At 38.2% G+C, this 21,027-nt stretch overlaps 1 protein-coding gene across 1 annotated transcript in view; it reads right to left on the reverse strand.

The window, feature by feature from the left end:
• Positions 1-20,774, reverse strand: part of ME1 (malic enzyme 1) — a 233,232-nt gene extending 212,458 nt beyond the window's left edge. The window contains exon 1 of the mRNA XM_017958059.2: positions 20,515-20,774. Within this exon, the coding sequence (XP_017813548.1) occupies positions 20,515-20,592 (78 nt within the window). The 5' untranslated portion in view covers positions 20,593-20,774. The remainder of the gene's footprint in view (positions 1-20,514) is intronic.
• Positions 20,775-21,027: the final 253 nt, after the last annotated feature.

A 21,027-nucleotide genomic window follows, 5' to 3' on the forward strand; every position in this document is an offset into this window, starting at 1 on the left:
ATTCGTCATTTTACCCCCAAAAAATCAGCCAGATGACATATGTATTTATAGGGTAAAGTTTATATCAGAAAATAATCATATAAAAATAATTACTCTGAATGCATTTTACTATACAAACTAATTCTTCACTATTAGTCTTCTTTAAAGGACAGAAAACCAATTATTTAAGACCAACAATGTATTAAACACAGCTTCTTTACAAAAAAGATCATTTGGTTTCATTTCATAGTAATTAATTTTTACTCATGTGTGATATAAAGTAATTTTAACCTGGTAATGATTTAACAATATATCTAAAATACATTCAGCTAAGTCTTGGCCTTTGATACCCTAAAATTTACAGCAAAATATCACTTTACAGTACCCTCAAATTATTTCATTGAGGTATGAATATAGGACATAAGCAAGTGTTACAATTTTGTGATTTAAGTGACATGTTTGCTTACATTTTTTTTAAAAAAAGGAAAGAACACCTGTACCTGAGAGCAAATGGATTTTTAAAACATTGGATGAGAGGTTTAAGTATTTTTCACTTAAAAGTCTTATTACTGATTATTATAGATTCTTTCTAAGGCTGAAAAATTGTTAACCATCAACATCAACACTAAATTTTCCCAAATATATTTCTTGAAATCACTGAAATCATTTGAAAAGTTTCAAAAGCTTTTCAGCAAGATGGAGTGCTATTTTATCACAAGAAGTTGTAAGGCAAATTTCATAGTCACTAAATCAGGAGAGAAAAGTATCTGTTAAATAAGCAGATTGAGACTTTTCAGTAAATAACTGAAACTAGCAACGTACACAAATGATGAAAAATCAAAATTTAAGATCTTCAATTGAAACATGTATGAATAATCCAAAAAACCACTGGTTGCCAGTAGAGTTCCTAGTTATCATACGTACCTTTACACTATTTTTAAAAATCTTACATATGTGACAAAATCCTCTATGCCTATGACAGTGTGTATAGTGATTACTCATATAGTGAACCAGAAAGATCAGAATTATAAAATAATCCTCTATTGTGTCTTGATTTCTTAACTCTTCAAGCTAATAGAAGAATCTGCAGACTATGAGCATTAGACAGCAATTCCAACACATTTAATTACCAATTAATTTACACATGAAGTTGCAAATGTCTGTTTCTTCCTGTGTCCCTTGCCTATCCCTGAATAATGATCTCCTTCAAGGGATAATTCTATCATAGAATTTCCCATACTTCATTGTTTCTGCTTACCTGCTGTTTTACCCAAGTCTAGAAGACAGGCAATATACTATTCACATTTGTATGACAGCATTAGTACAATGTTGGGATGGAGCAGGGCCTTAATACATTTTAAATAAACAAATGGATGCATAAATATATTAATGTGAAACAAATTTTCAGTACTCTGTGGTTCAGTTATGTGTAGTTCTATTTTGAATAACCAAGTCATCGAATTCCAATTTCAAACAAATATTTATTTATGCAATAGTACAAAGAGTGCTCATGATTTTAAAATCTCCCAAATAATAATTAAGCTTTCCACACATACGTTAGGAAATCATTTAATTAAACTAATCCACTATTAACAAGTTTTTTCATTGACTTTAAACCAGGCATTCAAGATCAACTTTAGTTTAACCAAAATATGTATCTACATATCAGCATAAGTGCCAGAGTTTATGGGGATTTTTTAAAGTACTTTCATCTTGACCAGGTTTCTCAATCTTGACACTAGTGACAGTTTAGGACAGACAACTATTTGTTGTAGGTAGCTATTCAGTACACTTTTGGTATTTAATAGATTGTGATAATCCATACACTAGAAATTTAGATGCACACTTCACCAACAAATATGACTGAATAGCAACATAAGACTAAAGGGCATACCATCTGTCAAGTTTGAGTCACAAGTAGATATGACTTAACACTTGATATTGAGCAAATATTTAAGGTATTAAGGGTTAAATGGAGATTTGCCTCAATTATTGCATCTGCTAAATAAGGCTAATCAACTATTTATTGAACATGTAGTACATGTTATGTGTGTTTCACTGGGTTGTTGGGAAGAAAAAATGAGACCAGGTGTTTTTGCATCCTATGTAAATTATAAAGTGTCATATAAATGTTTATGTTATTAAGTTTTAAAATAAAGTCACTAATATGCACATGCTAAGTGAATACTGACTTTTATTCTTCACATTCCAGTATGGTGAAAGCTTCTGAGTTTAAGAATCAGCTTTCAATCAGACCAGAACTGAAGGAGATAGAGACACAAAAACCCTCCAAAAAATCAATGAATCCAGGAGTTGGTTTTATGAAAAGATCAACAAAATTGACAGACCGCTAGCAAGACTAATAAAGAAGAAAAGAGAGAAGAATCAAATCGATGCAATTAAAAATGATAAAGGGGATATCACCACCGACCCACAGAAATACAAACTACCATCAGAGAATACTATAAACACCTCTACTAAATAAACTGGAAAATCTTAGAAGAAATGGATAATTTCCTGGACACTTACACTCTTCCAAGACTAAACCAGGAAGAAGTTGAATCCCTGAATAGACCAATAGCAGGCTCTGAAATTGAGGCACAATTAATAGCCTACCAACCAAAAAAAGTCCAGGACCAGATGGATTCACAGCTGAATTCCTACCAGAGGTACAAGGAGTGAGCTGGCACCATCCCTCTGAAACTATACCAATCAATAGAAAGAGGGAATCCCTCCCTAACTCATTTTATGAGGCCAACATCATCCTGATACCAAAGCCTGGCAGAGACACAATAGAAAAAGAGAGAATTTTAGACCAATATCCCTGATGAACATCGACGCAAAAATCCTCAATAAAATACTGGCAAACCGGATTCAGCAACACATCAAAAGCTTATCCACCATGATCAAGTGGGCTTCATCCCTGATGCAAGGCTGGTTCAACATTCGCAAATCAATAAACATAATCCAGCATATAAACAGAACTAAAGACAAGAACCACATGATTATCTCTAATAGATGCAGAAAAGGCTTTTGACAAAATTCAACAGCCCTTCATATGGGCAAAACTCTCAATAAATTCGCATTGATGGAACGTGACTCAAAATAATAAGAGCTATTTATGACAAACCCACAGCCAATATCATACCAAATGGGCAAAAACTGGAAAAAAATTCCTCGAAACCGGCACAAGACAGGGATGCCCTCACCACTCCTATTCAACATAGTGTTGGAAGTTCTGGCTAGGTAAATGTAGGGCAAGAGAAAGAAATCAAGGGTATTCAGTTAGAAAAGAAGAAGTCAAATTGTCCCTGTTTGCAGATGACATGTTTGTACATTTAGAAAACCCCAATGTCTCAGCCCAAAATCTCCTTAAGCTGATAAGCAATCCCCAGCAAAGTCCTTCAGATACAAAAATCAATGTGCAAAATCACAAGCATTCTTATACACCAGTAATGACAAACAGAGAGCCAACCAAGAATGAACTTCCATTCACAATTGCTTCAAAGAGAATAAAAATACTTAGGAATCCAGCTTACAAGGGATGTAAAGGACCCTTCATGAGAACTACAAACCACTGCTCAGTGAAATAAAAGAGGACACAAACAAATGGAAGAACATACCATGCTCATGGATAGGAAGAATCAATATCGTGAAAATGGCCATACTGCCCAAGGTAATTTATAGATTCAATGCCATCCCATCAAGTTACCAATGAGTTTCTTCACAGAATTGAAAACTGCTTTAAAGTTCATATGGAACCAAAAGAGCCTGCATTCCAAGACAATCCTAAGTCAAAGAACATGCCGGAGGCATCACGCTACCTGACTTCAAACCTACTACAAGGCTACAGAAAAGTAACCAAAACAGCATGGTACTGGTACCAAAACAGATATAGACCAATGGAACAGAACAGAGTCCCCAGAAATAATACTCGCCACATCTACAGCCATCTGATCTTTGACAAACCTGAGAGAAACAAGAAATGGGGAAAGGATTCCTATTTAATAAATGGTGCTGGAAAATTACAGCCATAAGTAGAAAGCTGAACTGATCCTTCCTTACTCCTTATAATGGCAATTAATTCAAGATGGATTAGAGACTTAAATGTTAGACCTAATACCATAAAAATCCTAGAGGAAAACCTAGGTAGTACCTATTCAGGACATAGGCATGGGCAAAGACTTCCATGTCTAAAAACACCAAAAGCAACGGCAGCAAAAGCCAAAATTGACAAATGGGACTTCATTAAACTAAAGAGCTTCTGCACAGCAAAAAAGAAAACTACCATCAGAGGAACAGGCAACCTACAGAATGGGGAGAGAAAATTTTTGCAATCTACTCCATCCACAAAGGGCTAATATCCAGAACCTAAAAGAACTCCGCCAAAACAAATTCTACAAGAAAACAAACAACCCTCATCAAAAGTGGCAGCGATATGAACAGACATTTCTCAAAAAAGAAGACATTCATACAGCCAACAGGACACATAAAAAAAATGTCATCACTGGCCATCAGAGAAATGCAAATCAAAACCATTAAATGAGATACCATCTCACAACCAGTTAGAATGGCAATCATTAAAAGTCAGGAAACAACAGGTGCTGGAGAGGATGTGGAGAAACAGGAACCTTTTACACTGTTGGTGGATTGTAAACTAGTTCAACCATTATGGAAAACAGTATGGCTTATCTCCTCAAGGATCTAGAACTAGATGTACCATATGACCCAGCCATCCCATTACTGGGTATATAATTCTCAAAGGATTATAAATTATGCTGCTATAAAGACACATGCAATAATGATGTTTATTTTCGCAGCACTATTCACAATAGCAAAGACTTGAATCAACCCAAATGTCCATCACTGACAGATTGATTAAGAAAAATGTGGCACATATACACCATGGAATACTATAAGCCATAAAAAGGATGAGTTTGTGTCCTTTGTAGGGACATGGATGCAGCTGGAAACCATCATTCTTAGCAAACTATCACAAGAACTGAAAACCAAACACCGACAAGTTCTCACTCATAGGTGGGAACTGAACAATGAGATCACTTGACTCCTGCACAGGAACATCACACAATCGGGCCCATCATGGGAGGGGGAGTGAGGGATTGCATTGGAGTTACACCTGATGTAAATGACGAGTTGATGGGTGTAGCACACCAACATGGCACAGCATACATATGTAACAAAACCTGCACGCTATGGCACATGTACCCTACAACTTAAAGTATAATAATAATAAATAAATTTAAAAAAAAAAAGAAAGACACACCTATCATTTGGAAATATTGATCTATCATTTTGAAAAATAGGAAGAAAAACTGTTAAAATTCTGTTGCTGCATTATTTGCATTGGCATCCCTGGGAAAATCCTTTTACTATGTTCAGTTTATTGGAAATTATCTTGGAATAAATTCATGTGAGTATCCTCAAAAAAAAAAAAAAAAAAAAAAAAAGAATCAGTTTTCAGAGACCAAGGTCATTGCTTTTGGTGAAGAACCAATTTAGCTCCCTATCAGAGGCTTTTAACTTAAGGTTCACAGACCCAATCACAGATTCTTAAGGCACAGATGAGTAATTAATGTGGCCTGAACTTGGACATCTTTTTCATAAACTCTATGAGATTTAGTATTTCCTTCCATTTTAAATGAAATAAACAAGAGACATATTAATAGTAGTTCCTGGCCAGGCACTGTGACTCATGCCTCTAATCCCAACAGTTTGGGAGGCCAAGGTGGGAGGATTGAGTGAACTCAGGAGTTCGAGACCAGCCTGGGCAACATAGTGAGATCCCCATCTCTACAAAAAAAAGAAAGAAAAAAATTAGCTAGGTGTGGTGGCATGCACCTGTAGTCCCAGCTACTTGGGAGGCGGAGGTGGTAGGATGTCTTTTGCCCAGGAAGTCAAAGCTGCAGTGAGCCAAGATCATGCCACTGCACTCCAGGCTGGGTGACAGAGTGAGACCTGTCTCAAAAAAAAAAAAAAAAAGAAAAAAAAAGCAGTTTCTTTGTCTTTTCAATAGAAATAACAATTATTTTTATGTCATGTTACATCTGTGGCATGTATCTGGAAATAACATTCATGTTCTTCATTACTTTGAAATTTCTGCTGCTTTAGATCCGCAATAAGGTTTGTTTTGTTTTGCTTTGTTTAGAGACAGTCTGTTGCCCAGGATAGAGTGCGGTATTATAATCATAGCTCACTGCAGCCTCGAATTCCTGGGCTCAAGCAATCCTCTTGTCTTAGTTTCTTGAGTAGCTGGGACTATACACATACGCCACCACATCTGGAAATTTTTTTTTTTTTTTGAGACAGGGTCTCACTATGTTGCCCTGATTGATCTCAAATTCCTGTCCTCTGTCCTCAAGCAATCTTCCTCCCTTGGCGTCCTAAAGTGCTGGGATTATAGGCATGAGCCACTGTGCCTAGGTAACTGTTTTTTTTTTGTTTGTTTTTTGGGGTTTTTTTTTGTTTTTTTTTTTTTTTTGAGATGGAGTCTCACTTTGTCGCCCACGCTGGAGTGAAGTGGCGTGATCTCAGCTCACTGCAACCTCCACCACCCAGGTTCAAGCTGTTCTCCTGCCTCAGCCTCCCAAGTAGCTGGGACTACAGGCGCATGCCACCATGCCCAGCTAATTTTTGTATTTTTAGTAGAGATGGGGTTTCACCATGTTAGCCAGGACAGTCTCGATCTCTTGACCTCATGATCCACCCACCTCGCCCTCCCAAAGTGCTGGGATTACAGGCTTGAGCCACCGCACCAGGTCCAACTTTTTAAAATAACATGAACAGGCACACAGGCTACTCATGTAGACAACTGTGATATTGATCCCTTTAAAAAATAAAACTTTACTTTAAATTGCCCATATTTAAATATATATCTTGCTGCATAGGTCTTCAATAAAGAGGAATATATCTTACAATACACATTTGTAAGATATATTTGTTAATATTTTGATATCTATATTTAATTACAAATGGTTTCCTTTGTAATGCTATGTATACTGTTTATTTAAAATCATTGCTTTAAGGAGTCCACAGACTTCATCAAATTTCCAACTTTTGTGCCTTTGGCACAAAATATGTTAAGAACTGTTGCAGAGGACTATACTTCAGTTTCTTAAGGGATATATACCTCAGACATGATATTCCCAGAAACACCACAAGATGGCTTTCTTGCTTCAGATCCACTGTGGAGATGTTTTTCTCTCCTTTTACGGTTACTTTACGGGGGTTGTGAAGCTCGCTATACTGGTCAGTTTTCCTAAGAAACTGAACCTTCATATATATGAAGAGATTTATTATGAGAGAAATATTGTAACTGGCTCACATGATTATGGAGGCTGACAAGTCCAAAGACCTGCTGCCAGCAAGCTAGAGACCCAAGAGAGCCAATGGTAATGGTGTAAATCCAGTCTGAAAGCCAGGAGGTTCAAGACTCAGGAAGAGCCCACATTTTAGTTTGAGTCCAAGGGCAGGAAAAAATTGATGTCCCAGCTTCAGGACAGTCAGGCAGGAGAAGTTCCCTCTTACTCAGCTTTTTTGTCCTTTAACTGATTGGATGAGGCCCACCCACATTAGGAAGGGCAATCTGCTTTACTCAATTCAAATGCTCATCTTATCCAGAAACACTCTCACTGACACTACAAGAGTTACAAGAGTAATGTTTGAACAAATGTCTGTGCACTCCATGGCTTAAGTAAGTTGACAGATAAAATTAATCATCACACTCACAGATATCGTTGAGTGAATGTTTACAATGTATATAGGAACTACCCCAATGAAACAGCGTTTTGTCAGGTATGGTCCATAGTCTCATTAGGCTTATGATATAAAGAGCTTAACAGGATATTATATGAAAAGCTACACAAATAACTATAACAATTGTGATAAGTACAGGGAAAAGAAAAGGAAAAACTTAATTTAGGCAGTTAAAAAAGAATAGTTCACTGAGGAGTAATGTCAAAATGCAATCTGAAGGATGACTAGAAAGAGTAGCAGTTGACCAGGTGAGAAGTTGGGGATAGGCAGAGAAGAAACAGCGTGGACATAACGCCTATTGCAGAAAAGCTTGGCTTCTCAGGGAAAGCATAGGGAAGGAAACTGCACCAACCATGAGAAAATGATAAAAGATGAGCACTGGAAAGATGGTACGAACCTGAGTGGGCAAGTCCTAGTTAACCAGGTAAGAAGTTTCAAACATTATCCTAAGAGTAATGGGAAGCCCCAGCACCTTTCCTGACTAGTTATTCCATTTTATAAAAATGTTGTGAGTTTAGCAATAGTCAACCCACATGTTTATCACTCACCATATTAAGGAATCCACATAGTAAGGCTAGCTCAGATTAAAAAAAAAAAAAAAAAAAAAAAAGGTGGTGAGTATAACAATGCTTTAGAACTAGTTTCAGACTACCAGGCAAATCATAGATGGCTCAACCTGATATCATGATTCTTAATCTGTTTTGGGTGTCTCTATAAAATTCACATATATACTCCCACCTGAAACATTTGTCTTTATAACATTATCTCCTATCTACCACATTAAGAGTATATCTGATTCATGCCCTGTATCAATAACATTTTAACTTATGAAAATTAACTTTAAAAAATACTTCATACAATATCTGTAGTATATAACGAAAACACTGGTCACTGGCAACAGTGGTTGCCTCTAGGAAGGGGAACCAGCTAGCCCAGACACAGAAGTGGCAGACATACTTTTCATATTATTATATCTTCTTATTTTTATAAAATTAATCTATGACTACTTTTAAAATATTAAGAACCATTCATCTCAATTTCCAAGAATCTTACATTCATATTTAATATTTACATTTATTAAATCTCAATGCTTTTGCTTCTGGCAGCTCTAACTATGGTAGAGACTACCAATTGCCTACCACAACATCTATTTCCCTTTTCCTTCCCAGGAACAGAATCCTAATATTATTTGGGGTTGCAATGCATTAAATAAAAGACATTTCCTGACTCCCTTGTAGTTATATGTGGCCATATGACAGAGTTCTGAACAATGAGACCTAAGTGGAAGTATCATGTGAAATGTGGGGAAGGCTACTTTAAAAGAGGGGACTCCACTGAAAAGTAAGCCTTCTTGTAATTCTCTCATTTCTTCCAGCAGCCATCTTGGAATGTGTAGGTGGTATTTTTTTTTTTTTTCTTTTGAGATAGAGCCTTGCACTGTCACCCAGGCTGGAGTGCAGTGGTATGATCTTGGTTCACTGCAACCTTCACCTCCTGGGTTCAAGCGATTCTTCTGTCTCAGCCTCCCAAGTAGCTGAGACTACAGGCTCCCACTGCCATGCCCGGCTAATTTTTATATTTTTATTAGAGACGGAATTTCACCCTGTTGGCCAGGCTGGCCTCGAACTCCTGACCTCAAGTGATCCACCCACCTCAGCGTCCCAAAGTGTTTGAATTACAGGCATGAGCCACTGCGCCCAGCCTGTAGATGGTATCTTTAGACCTACATACTCAATTAGGACCATGAAGTGATCCTGAAGATGACAGAGCAGCAAGAGAGAAGCCTATGTTCCTGATGACTTTGTGGACCCACCAAACAGTTTATCATAATTAAGCTGTATCGTAGTTCACTCACTTTCATTTTGCTTTTTTGTTATATGTAACAAAACCTAATCCTAAACAATATAGTGGTCATCCATATAACCATTAAGGAAAAGAGATTCTCCAACACACATTCAACAGCATATAAAAGAGGTTATTGTGCATTTATCTCACAAGGTAGAATGTGAACTACCGAGAGGTGATAGCAATATCTGCAAGGCAACACAGTGTTACTTCAAGAATAATCCCTGATGCATCCATTCAACAAATTATCACAGAATGCCTACTACATTCCAGGCCCTAAGAGCAACTATATTGAAAGATAAATCTATGATGCAAACCAGTATAACACTCCTTCCCACATCCACAAAGAAATTTTGTTTTGTTGTTGTTGTTGGGGTTTTTGTTGTGTTTTTTGTTTTTGTTTGTTTGGTTTTAAGTAGTGGAAAATTTAATAGGCACGAAAGAAGGGGGAAGAAAGAAGAAGCTTCCCTGTATGGAGACAGGGAGGGGGCCCCAAAGCCAAGAGAGGGAACCCCAAAGAAATTTTGAACATTGAACTTCCTATTCTCCTTCACAGCACAAAGAGGGGCAGAAATGAAGTATGTAGATATCAAAAAGGCAAAACTTCTTTCTAAATCCTTAGAACACAGACATTTTAAAAATTATGTATAGAGTTTTGTCTTACATGAACCATTTCCACACAATAATCTTTACTATTAATATTGATTGGTATAGCAAATATGCACCCAGTAAAATGGGAAAAAATTTTGAGTATACATTTGGGAACTAATTCCCTGATATTTTCCTTCTCTGAACTTAAAATCAAGTTAGACTGAGTTTCACACATTCATACCTTAAAAATAACAACCTGAGGATCTGGTTCTGTGCAAAATGGTAGCTATAGTATACTTTGTCTCTCCCACTAAATCCAACAACAATCCTTGTATAGAATGCATTGAGCAGCTATTTGAAGACTGGAAAAATAAACAATAGCAGAAGAACCAAGGAAGAAGATTAGAATCTAAAGTGCCACAAAACCAGATTAAGTTTCCTGGCACTTTTTTCTTCCAATATGGCCTGGCTTTTTTTTCTCTCTGCTGTAATCAACTGGCCTTGACTCAAAAGCAGCAGAAAAGCTGGAAGTGCAACTGATTGTGTACAAAGACTGTGAAAAGAAGCCTTATCTTTCTGGTCCAAGAATCAGAAAGGGGATGCTTAAAGGTCAGAGAAGCAAGAACATCCAATATTCTTTTCCATCCTCTCCAGTTCCAACTCCCAGATAATCCCACAGGGATGGCAGAAGCAAAAACCATGACAGATGCCTAAAATTCTAAGGTAAGGGAATCATTCTTTTTACCAGAGGATGTAGATCTGGTCTCAAGATCTTAGGTCAAATGCCTGTTGCAACTTTCTCTCTCTGTCTTCCAATCGCATGGCCCCAGATGCAAATACATCTGAAGGAAGTACACAACAGGGCAGGAAAACAAAAGCCTAGTTTTCCGTTCAGAGGACTGGAAAGGGGGTCCTCATGGAAACAAAAAACATCAGAGAGATCACAGAAAGAAGGGAACTCATGAGAGCAATCCCATAAAATTGTATATTAACATCTACACACGCCTTTGAGCTAAATGTGCATAGATCTGACCTTATACAGCATACCAAAGGCTTTGAGAAGTAAACTATAGCGTAGACTACTGCACAGATCCCACACTATCCACTGGGTGGTACACATAATGGACAAATCCAAATAGTACTACTGAGTAGACTTTGAAAACCAAATGGATATCAGAACCACAGGCCACAGGTGGGTCCAACTTGCAAAATGACCTAACTAGGTTGAGTGACCACTAAAGCTAAGAAGAACAGTATTCCCCTGAAGATATAACTGACAGCTAGAATTTCATAATATGTAAATGTCCAGAAAAGATTAAAAAGTTACTAAACATAGAAAGAAACAGGAAAACGTTGACTTGGAAAATAAAAGACAAATAAGCAAACACCAATCCTGAGGTGTCAGACCTTGAAATTTCTGTACAATGTACAAAGACTTAAAATCAGTTATTATAACCATGCCTAAGATCATAAGGGCAAAGTCTTTCTAAATAAATGGAAAGAAAGTATTGGACAAGAAATAAAAGCTATACCAAATGGAAATTTTAGAACTTAAAAATACAATAATTGTAATAAAATATTCATCGGATGGGCTGAAGAACAGAATTGAGATGAGAGTAGAAAGCATCAGTGAACATAAAGCTAAATCATTAGAAACAAACCAGTTTGAAGAGAAAAGAAGTCCCTAAAAAAGTAGGCCTTTTGATACTATCATGTAGTTACCCGAGGCTCCGAGCCTCAGGACAATATCAAAAGGCCTAACATTTGTTTCATCAGAGTCCCAGAAAGAGAGAAGAAAGAAAAAAATATTTGGAGAAATAATGGCTGAAAATGTATCAAATTTGGTAAAAGACATATACTTACAGAATCAGGAAGCTCAGAAAACCCCAAGAAGATAAACCCCAAAACCTCCAAATCCAGAAACATTATATTTAAGATTCTGAAAGCTAAAAAGAAAATACCATTAAAACATCCAGATAATACCGATGTATTACAAACATATATCAACTTGAATGACTGCAGATTTCTCATCAGGAAAAAGAAACAGCAGGAGGAAGAGAAATGGCTTTTTTTTAGGTCTTAAAGGGAAAGAACTGTCAACTCATTATTCCATAACTACCGAAAATATCCTTCACGAATGAAGATAAAATAGACATTCTCAGAGGAAGAAAAACTAATACAATTGGTTTCCAGCAAACCTGCTCTAAAAAAATGTTAGAGGACATTCTTTAAATGGAAGAGAAATGATACCCCAAAACAAACATAGAACATGAAGAATGAAAGAGAGCAACAGAAATAGTAACTACCTGGTTAACTATAATAGATTATCCTTTCTCTCTTAAACTCTTTAAAATATGTGTGACAGTTAAAAACGAAGTTTGGGTCAGGCACAGTGGCCCAAGTCTGTAATCCCAGCACTTTGGGAGGCCGAGGTAGGCAGACACCTTGAGCTCAGGAGTTTGACACTAGATGGAGTAATATGATGAAATTGTGTTTCCACAAAAAATGCAAAAATTAGCCAGGAGTGGTGGCACATGCCTGTAGTCCCAGATGCTCAGGAGGCTAAGGTGGGAGGATCGCTTGAGCCTTGAGATCAAGCCTGCAGTAAGCCACGTTACCACAGCCCTCCAGCCTGGATGACAAAGCAAGACTCTGTCTCAACAAATGAATAAATAAATAAATAAATAAATAAAAATAAACAAAATAAAAATAAATAAAAGTTACAGGCCAAACCTATAATACCAGCACTTTAGAAGGCCACAGTGGGAAGATTTCTTGAGCCCAAGAGTTTCAGGTCAGCCTGGGGAACATGGTAAAACGCCCTCTCTATGGAAAAATACAAAAATTAGCCAGGCATGATGGTGTGCACCTAGAGTTCCAGCTACTCAAGAGGATGGACTGGAAAAAAAAAAAAGGTATAAACATTACATTAAATTACTATTTTAAAAATATTTATGTAATACATATAAATAGATATAAGAGGATATAATACATATAACTACAACATAAATAGAGGAAGGTAATGAGACCTATATAATGGTAAGATTTCTATATTTCAATTGAAGTGGTGAAATTTTAACTTTAAGTTGACTGTGAAAAGTTCAGTAAGTGTATCATAATCACCACACCAAGTACTAAAAACAAGCTATACAAAGATATATTTTCAAAAACTCATGGAATAAATCAAAATGGAATAATAAAAATATTTAAGTAATTAAAAATTAGTTTGGAGATGAAAAATAGAGGAATGAAAAATAAGGAAACAGACACCTATGATATGATAGAAATCTGTTTATCTCTCTGTGTATCAACAATTACATAAATGTAAATGGCCTAAACACAGAAATCAAAAGACAGAGATTGTCAAAAATTGGCAATGGCTACAAGCAAACCTGACTGATTAGATCATTACTTCTTCTCACCTACATGTTCCTGTCAAAGTCCAGAAAATGTCAACTAAACAAAGCAAGGGAAAGTGCTGTATTATGAAATTTTGCTTCAATTACAGAAGTATATTATTACTTTGCTAGGGCTGCCACAACAAAGCACCACACAATGGGTGGCTTAAACATAAATTTATTTTATCAAAGTTGTGAAGGATAGAAGTCCAAAATCAATGTGTCTGCAGGGTTGATTTTATTCTATGGCTTCTCTCCTGGACTTACTAGATAGCCATCTTAAGACTCTGAATAGACAATTTAAATGTATTTTAATATATTCTAAGCCTAAAAGGCCAATGCCTAATAGTATAATGGAAGTCTTAGAACTCCTTCAGCCTCTGGATCTCTAAGGTTTTATTTTTCTGTTTTTCTTTTTTCTTTCTTTTTTTTTTTTTGCTTTGTTTTGTTTTTCTGAGACAACATCTCACTCTGTTATCCAGGCTGGAATGCAGTGGGTGTGATCATGGCTCACTGTGGCCTCCCACCTCAGCCACTCAAGTAGCTGAGACTACAAGTGCACACCACCGTGCCCAGTTTTTTGTATTTTTTTTTTTCCATTTTTGTAAAGATGGGGTTTTGCCATGTTTCCCAGTCTGGTCTTGAACTCCTGGGCTCAAGTGATCCTCCCACCTTGGCCTCCCAGGTGGCTCACATCTGGCATTACAGGTGTGAGCCATCACACCTGGCCTCATAACATAATTACTAACACTGGTATGAATACTGTATTAGTCTGTTCTCATGCTACTAATAAAGACATATCCAACACTGGGTAATTTATAAAGGAAGAGGCTTAATTGACTCACAGTTCAGCATGGCTGGGTAGGCTTCAGGAAATATACAATCATAGTGGAAGGGGAAACAAACCATCCTTCTTCACATGGCAGCAGCAAAAAGAAAGAGCAAAATGGGGCAAAGCCCCTTATAAAACCATCAGATCTCTTGAGAACTCACTCACTACCAGGAGAACAGGAGCATGAGGATAACCACCCCCATCATTCAATTACCTACCACTGGGTCCCTCCCACAACACATGGGGATTATGGGAACTACAAATCAAGATGAGATTTGGGTAGGAACACAGACAAACCGTATTAAACATGCAAGTACTTTTGCTGATGTTCTTACTCAACCATTACCTGATTATTGAAAAAATAATACCAGTGTTTTAAAATCCAGGGTTTGTATATTAGTACAAAAGCTCTAGTAGTTATATTCTCCTGTTTTTAGAGAACATTATTCATTATTATATTACTTGATTTCCTACTATGGTTTCAATGTGTCCCCCAAAGTTCATGTGTTGTTTAATCCCCAATGCAACTGTGTTGAGAGGTGGGATTTTTATAAGGTGATTAGTATTGTTAATGCAGGAGTGGGTTCCTTATTGCAAGCAAGAGGGGGTTCCTTATAAAAGCAAGTTCAGCCCTCTCTTGCTCTCTCACCCTCTATCATTCCCTCTCTTGCCTTCCGCCATGGGATGATGTAGCAAGGAGGACCTTCCCAGATGCTATATCACACAGCTAATTGGCAGACTTGGGACTTGGGCTCATTTCTTCTAGGTACAAAGTTTTAGAATGTCCATTCCTTTACATCATATTCTCCCCTACCTGTCCAAAAGTTAGAGGGAAATCAGAGCTGAAAAATGAAAAATCTCAAATCCATTCTTCTCTTCAACATTTCTTATGCTGCGTATCACCTGCCTCAAGAGTTATCACATCAAACTCATCTTTCTTATTACACCACACATTTTGTTATTGTGATATTCTATACTACTACTGTTGTTTCAACTGCAGAAAGGTAACAAGCATATACAGAGGTATCTGGCTGTATATGACATTCACATAAGTAGGATTCTATCATAAATAATAAATCAGTTTCTCATGTTGCGGAGGCAACTCTAGAGAACTGTGGTTGGATGAAATTTTCTGAATAATTCATTCAGGTCTAGTTTACATTGAAGAAAAAGAGGTTTAGGGTACTTTTGCTTCATTGTCATGGATCTTATTTCTCTCTCTTTTCCTTACAACACACCCAACTAGGTCTTGTCATGCCAGGAGGCAAACAGCTACAAAAGCTGATTTTTTAGATTTAAAAGTCAGTAATGCTGACCCAAATTAACTTCAATAAAACGCTATCTTCTACTGGAACATAACTCTTAAACATGACTTATACTGAACCAAACTGCCTAAAATATGGAAGAGTGGTATCTTTTGGAGATTTACTTTTGGGTCATATTATTATTTAATCTTCAGATATAGAAACCACGTAAGCACAATTATGATAGAACTAACAATTAGTGTTTTCTACCATTGCAAAGGGAAATAAACTAATTGAGAAATAAAAAATAAGATTATTTTATTGTGCGTAAAATTTTAATTTTGAAGGGCAATTTATAAAATATGATTGTTAGTCACATGAAAATTATTGAGAAAAAATTTAAAACACAACTCATCTATATCAGACCATATCCCTGAAAATAAAATCAAAACCACAATGAGATACCATCTCACACCAGTTAGAATGACAATCATTAAAAAATCAGGAAACAACAGGTGCTGGAGAGGATGTGGAGAAATAGGAACACTTTTACACCGTTGGTGGGACTGTAAACTAGTTCAACCATTGTGGAAAACAGTGTGGCGATTCCTCAAGGATCTAGAACTAGAAATACCATTTGACCCAGCCATCCCATTACTAGGGATATACCCAAAGGATTATAAGTCATGCTGCTATAAAGATACATGCACACGTATGTTTATTGTGGCACTATTCACAATAGCAAAGACTTGGAATCAACCCAAATGTCCATCAGTGACAAACTGGATTAAGAAAATGTGGCACATACACACCATGGAATACTATGCAGCCATAAAAAAGGATGAGTTCGTGTCCTTTGTAGAGACATGGATGCAGCTGGAAACCATCATTCTCAGCAAACTATTGCAAGAACAGAAAACCAAACACCGCATGTTCTCACTCATAGGTGGGAATTGAACAATGAGATCACTTGGACACAGGAAGGGGAACATCACACACCGGGGCCTGTTGTGGGGAGGGGTTGGGAGGGGATAGTATTAGGAGATATACCTAATGTAAATGATGAGTTAATGGGTGCAGCATACCAACATGGCACATGTATACATATGTAACAAACCTGTATGTTGTGTACATGTACCCTAGAACTTAAAGTATAATAAAAAAAAAATTTTTTAACATTAAACATTAAATTAGACACTTTTATATAAAACCGGCAAAGATAAGCATCTGAAAAATAGTCTGGGCTGTGCAGAGAAAAATATTAAATCTCCTAAACATGAGGCAGATTTACTTCCTCAATGGCTTTGATGAAATCCTACCTGGAATAACGCATATTTTCGTGTAAACAAATAGTAAGGCTTAAACTCATACATGAATCATAACAAATGAAAACCCTAATTCTCTTAAGTTTTATGAAAATTTTTGAATTCATATCACATCTACTGTTAACTTTGATTTTACCAAGATGAAGCACCTCCCTTAGGTTATCCAGCAAGTAATTAAAATTTCATGACATTATCAAGCTTAAACCAAATTCCAACTTTTCTGACTATATTCCAGCATACAATAGAATGGCATAGGAAGTCAACTAAACTTTAGACTTCAATGTGAATTTATTTTCACAAAATTACTTTAAAGAGGATAATGCCCAAACGATCACTTTAAAAGCTGAGTTCTGTTTAAAGACAAAAATAAAGACATGGCTCATTCATTAAGTAAACATTTATTTAATGTCTACTGAGCAAAACACTGTACTAAATATTGTGACTCCTGCCCTATGACAATCAAAGAAATAAGAAAAAAAATACAACTTATGGCTGGGTGCAGTGGCTCACGCCTGTAATCCCAACACTTTTGGGAGGCCGAGGCTGGCGGATCACTTGAGGTCAGGAGATTGAGACCAGCCTAGCCAACGTGGTGAAACCCTGTCTCTGTTAAAATATAGAAATTAGCTGGGCATGGTGGCGCATGCCTGTAATCTCAGCTACTCAGGAGGCTGAGACACAAAAGTCACTTGAACCCAGGAGGTAGAGTTTGCAGTGAACGGAGATCGCACCGCTGCACTCCAGCCTGGGCAACAGAACACTGTTTTTTGAGAACAGAACAAGTCTGTCTCAAAAAAAAATACAACTTAGTAAATACAAAATTATATAGTCTAACTGAATAATAAAAACAGAGGTGTTAAATAATGATAATAAGACTAACATAACTAGAGAGATTATTATTAAATCAACTAAGACATTTTCATAGTAGAAATTACACACAAAAAGGAAAGAATTAAGAGATTCAGCAAATATATTTTAAGTGGAAGGCTACATTGGGGAACTAATAAGATAAATTTGGAGAAGACTGTAAACCCAATTGACAGATTGCAGCTACCCAAAGGTAAAATGATGAAGTTCTGTGTTAGTGTGGTTGAAGAAAACATGTGACAGGCTGGGTTGTTATGGGAAACTAAAATCTACTATTGTCTCTTTGGAGTCAAAGTTATTACAAAATAATAAGAATAAAAATAAACCAAAACATTCCTGGGCTACTAGCAAACTTAAAGGCCTAGAGGTCTTGAGTGTATGACAGATGAAGAAAGTCCCATAGCTGTAGTTTCAGTAGTACCCAGGAAATTCTGTTACTCTCATAAGGCACCAGATCACCATCCTAGAACTGAGTAAAAGATTTCATTGATTGCCTCAAAGTTGGTATGCTGAATTGTGAATCCAATTTGACATAATACAAATAAAAAGTTCACTTATTACAAATTTGAAAATGTGCTTTTAACATATTAATGTTACATCTTATCTTTGATGGAAGATCTTTGTGATACTATTATTCTGAAGTAGGAATTAATCCTTAATTCCTAGTAACCTTGTGAACAGGAGTCAAAAGGATTTTTATATAACAAATTCTTGATGTAAGCATAGTAAAGGCAATAATTACTCTTGCTCAGGGATTGCCTATGCCATTTACACACTCTGAATAGACACTCTTGCCCCTGACTTGAGGAAAATCAAACAGGTTATACAACTCATGTGGTCTTTCTTTTTTTTTTTCTTTTTTTTTGAGACGGAGTCTCGCTTGTCGCTTCAGGCTGAGGCGGTGCCATCTCGCTCACTGCAAGCTCCACCTCCCCGGGTTCACTTATTCTTCCCGGGCCAGCCTCCGGTAGCTGGGACTACAGGCGCCCGCCACCACGCCCGGCTAGTTTTTTGTATTTTTAGTAGAGACGGGGTTTCACCATGTTAGCCAGGATGGTCTCGATCTCCTGACCTCGTGATCCACCCGCCTCGGCCTCCCAAAGTGCTGGGATTACAGGCTTGAGCCACCGCGCCCGGCCGGTCTTTCTTAAGTGGCAACCCAAAATGTGGTCATAAATTACAGTAGGCAGGTGACACATACAAGTCACAAATAGTTTTGTCACATCACATTTTACTTTTGTTTTACTGAAAATAGGTGGCAAACCTGCAGAATAATAAAAGAAAATAAAAAAATCAAACTAGCAATTAAATTTATTTTAAAGAAAGAAATAAGTAGGAATTACTTACAATTTCATAATGCTACATGACCACAGATAGCACATCATCATAGATTTATAAAAGGTGCCTGTCACCGCAAAAAAACAAGAAAGAACTCACACTAACTGTCACTTATTAAATAAATCATGTCTTTAAGTCATTAATATGATCAACAAATCATCAGGAACACGACAAGGAAAAAGCTGAGCTCCTGTTCTTAATGCAAAAAGCAGTCCACCAAAGAGACAACCAAAATAACTAAACAGACCTCTGTGCTGACTGATGGCATTTTCAAAGTCCTGAATAAATAGGAAATGTCCAAAGCGCACACACACACACAAACAAAAGGCACAATTCAGAGATAAACCGGGCTGTAAAATAAGTGTGGAAGTAAAATGATAAATTTGGAGGTATTTTTTTTTATTTGAGAGAGATCCCGAGTGTTTATATTGCATCACCAGTGAAGGAAAATGAAGTGTTACCAGGATCCGAAAAGGAGTCTCCGAACAGGGTGTACACCGAATTCCCCTTTAATAAAAAGAAAACAGCTCTAAACAAACAAACAAAAAAAACGTTTTTAACTTCCAGGAAGCCAAATTAAAAACAAAAAAAAAACAAAGAAGAAAGAAGAAAGAAGAAAGAAGAAAGAAGAAAGAAGAAGAAGAAGAAGAAGAAGAAAAAAGAAATGGCTTTACCCACAGTCCCATGTCTGGGACAGAGCTCTTCTACCAAGCCATGCAAAGTGTCCAAGACAGAGGCCACCCACCACGCATTCCCAGACTCTTAACCGTGTCACTCCAGAAACCAAGAGGACTTGGATTTCCACAATGCTAACGTGATCTGAAGGCACTCCGTACACATTTCTGTCTGGGCAGGACCAGTTGAATCACTTCTCGCCTTATCAGCCTCCAATAATTGCCACACTGTGCAACCAGTAAGTGGGAGGCACATGGAGTCTGACCTGGCAGCCTGTCTGCTACCTTCACCAAAAATACTCCATTCACACACTTTGTCTGATACTACTTTCATTGTCTGGGCTCTTGTTTTCGGAGAATTGCTGCCGAAGTATCGCAAACAAGTTACACCTTTACCTCTATCCCTAACATGGGATGCCGAGGTGCAGAGGCACCGGCACCGCCCTGCCATCACTCTCGTGGATACGGACCCGATTAGGCGTCCTTCTTCCTTCTGCCCACACCAAGGCCCCCCAGGCCGCCGCCGCTCACCGGGAACCTTCCCAGGGGAGTGGCGGAGGGGCGAGGCCATGGTGCAGGGACCTGCAAGAGGGGCCTGACCCTGATCGAGAGGGGCCGATGGGCGGCCAGGTGGGCCTGTGGGTTTACCTTGTTGAGGTGAGGGTTCCGCGTCAGCAGGTAGCCGCGCTGATGGGTGTGGCGGCGACGGGGGACTTCGGGCTCCATGGCTGGCGCCGGGTTTGGCGGCGGGGTCAGGCCGGGGCGGGCGGCGCGCGCGGTGCAGGCGGCGGATGCTGCTGGGGTGCCCGTGCTGACGGCAGCTGTGGCGGCGGCGGCCGCACTGGGAAAGGCCCAGCGGCTAGGGGCGGGCGTGGGTGGCGAGAGGGGGTGGACGCGTCGGGAGAGGCCCGAGCGAAGCCGGTGTCCCCAGCAGGGCAGCCTGCGAGAAGCGCTGAGTCATGGCAGGAGATCATCCGAGCCGGCGTGTGAGGAGGAGGAGGAAGAGCGAGGCCCTGACAGCGCTGCTGGTGGCAGAGTGGGGGTGGCCGCCGGAGCGCTGGGCTCCATAGGGCCTCTGCCCACCATGGGCTTATGATCACCACTGTAGTCGCCTCTCTCCATGTGGGCATGCCAAACACAGTGCACTGGGTGGCTCCACTG

Source organism: Papio anubis, chromosome 6, assembly GCF_008728515.1.
Source record: "Papio anubis isolate 15944 chromosome 6, Panubis1.0, whole genome shotgun sequence".
Taxonomy (NCBI): domain Eukaryota; kingdom Metazoa; phylum Chordata; class Mammalia; order Primates; family Cercopithecidae; genus Papio; species Papio anubis.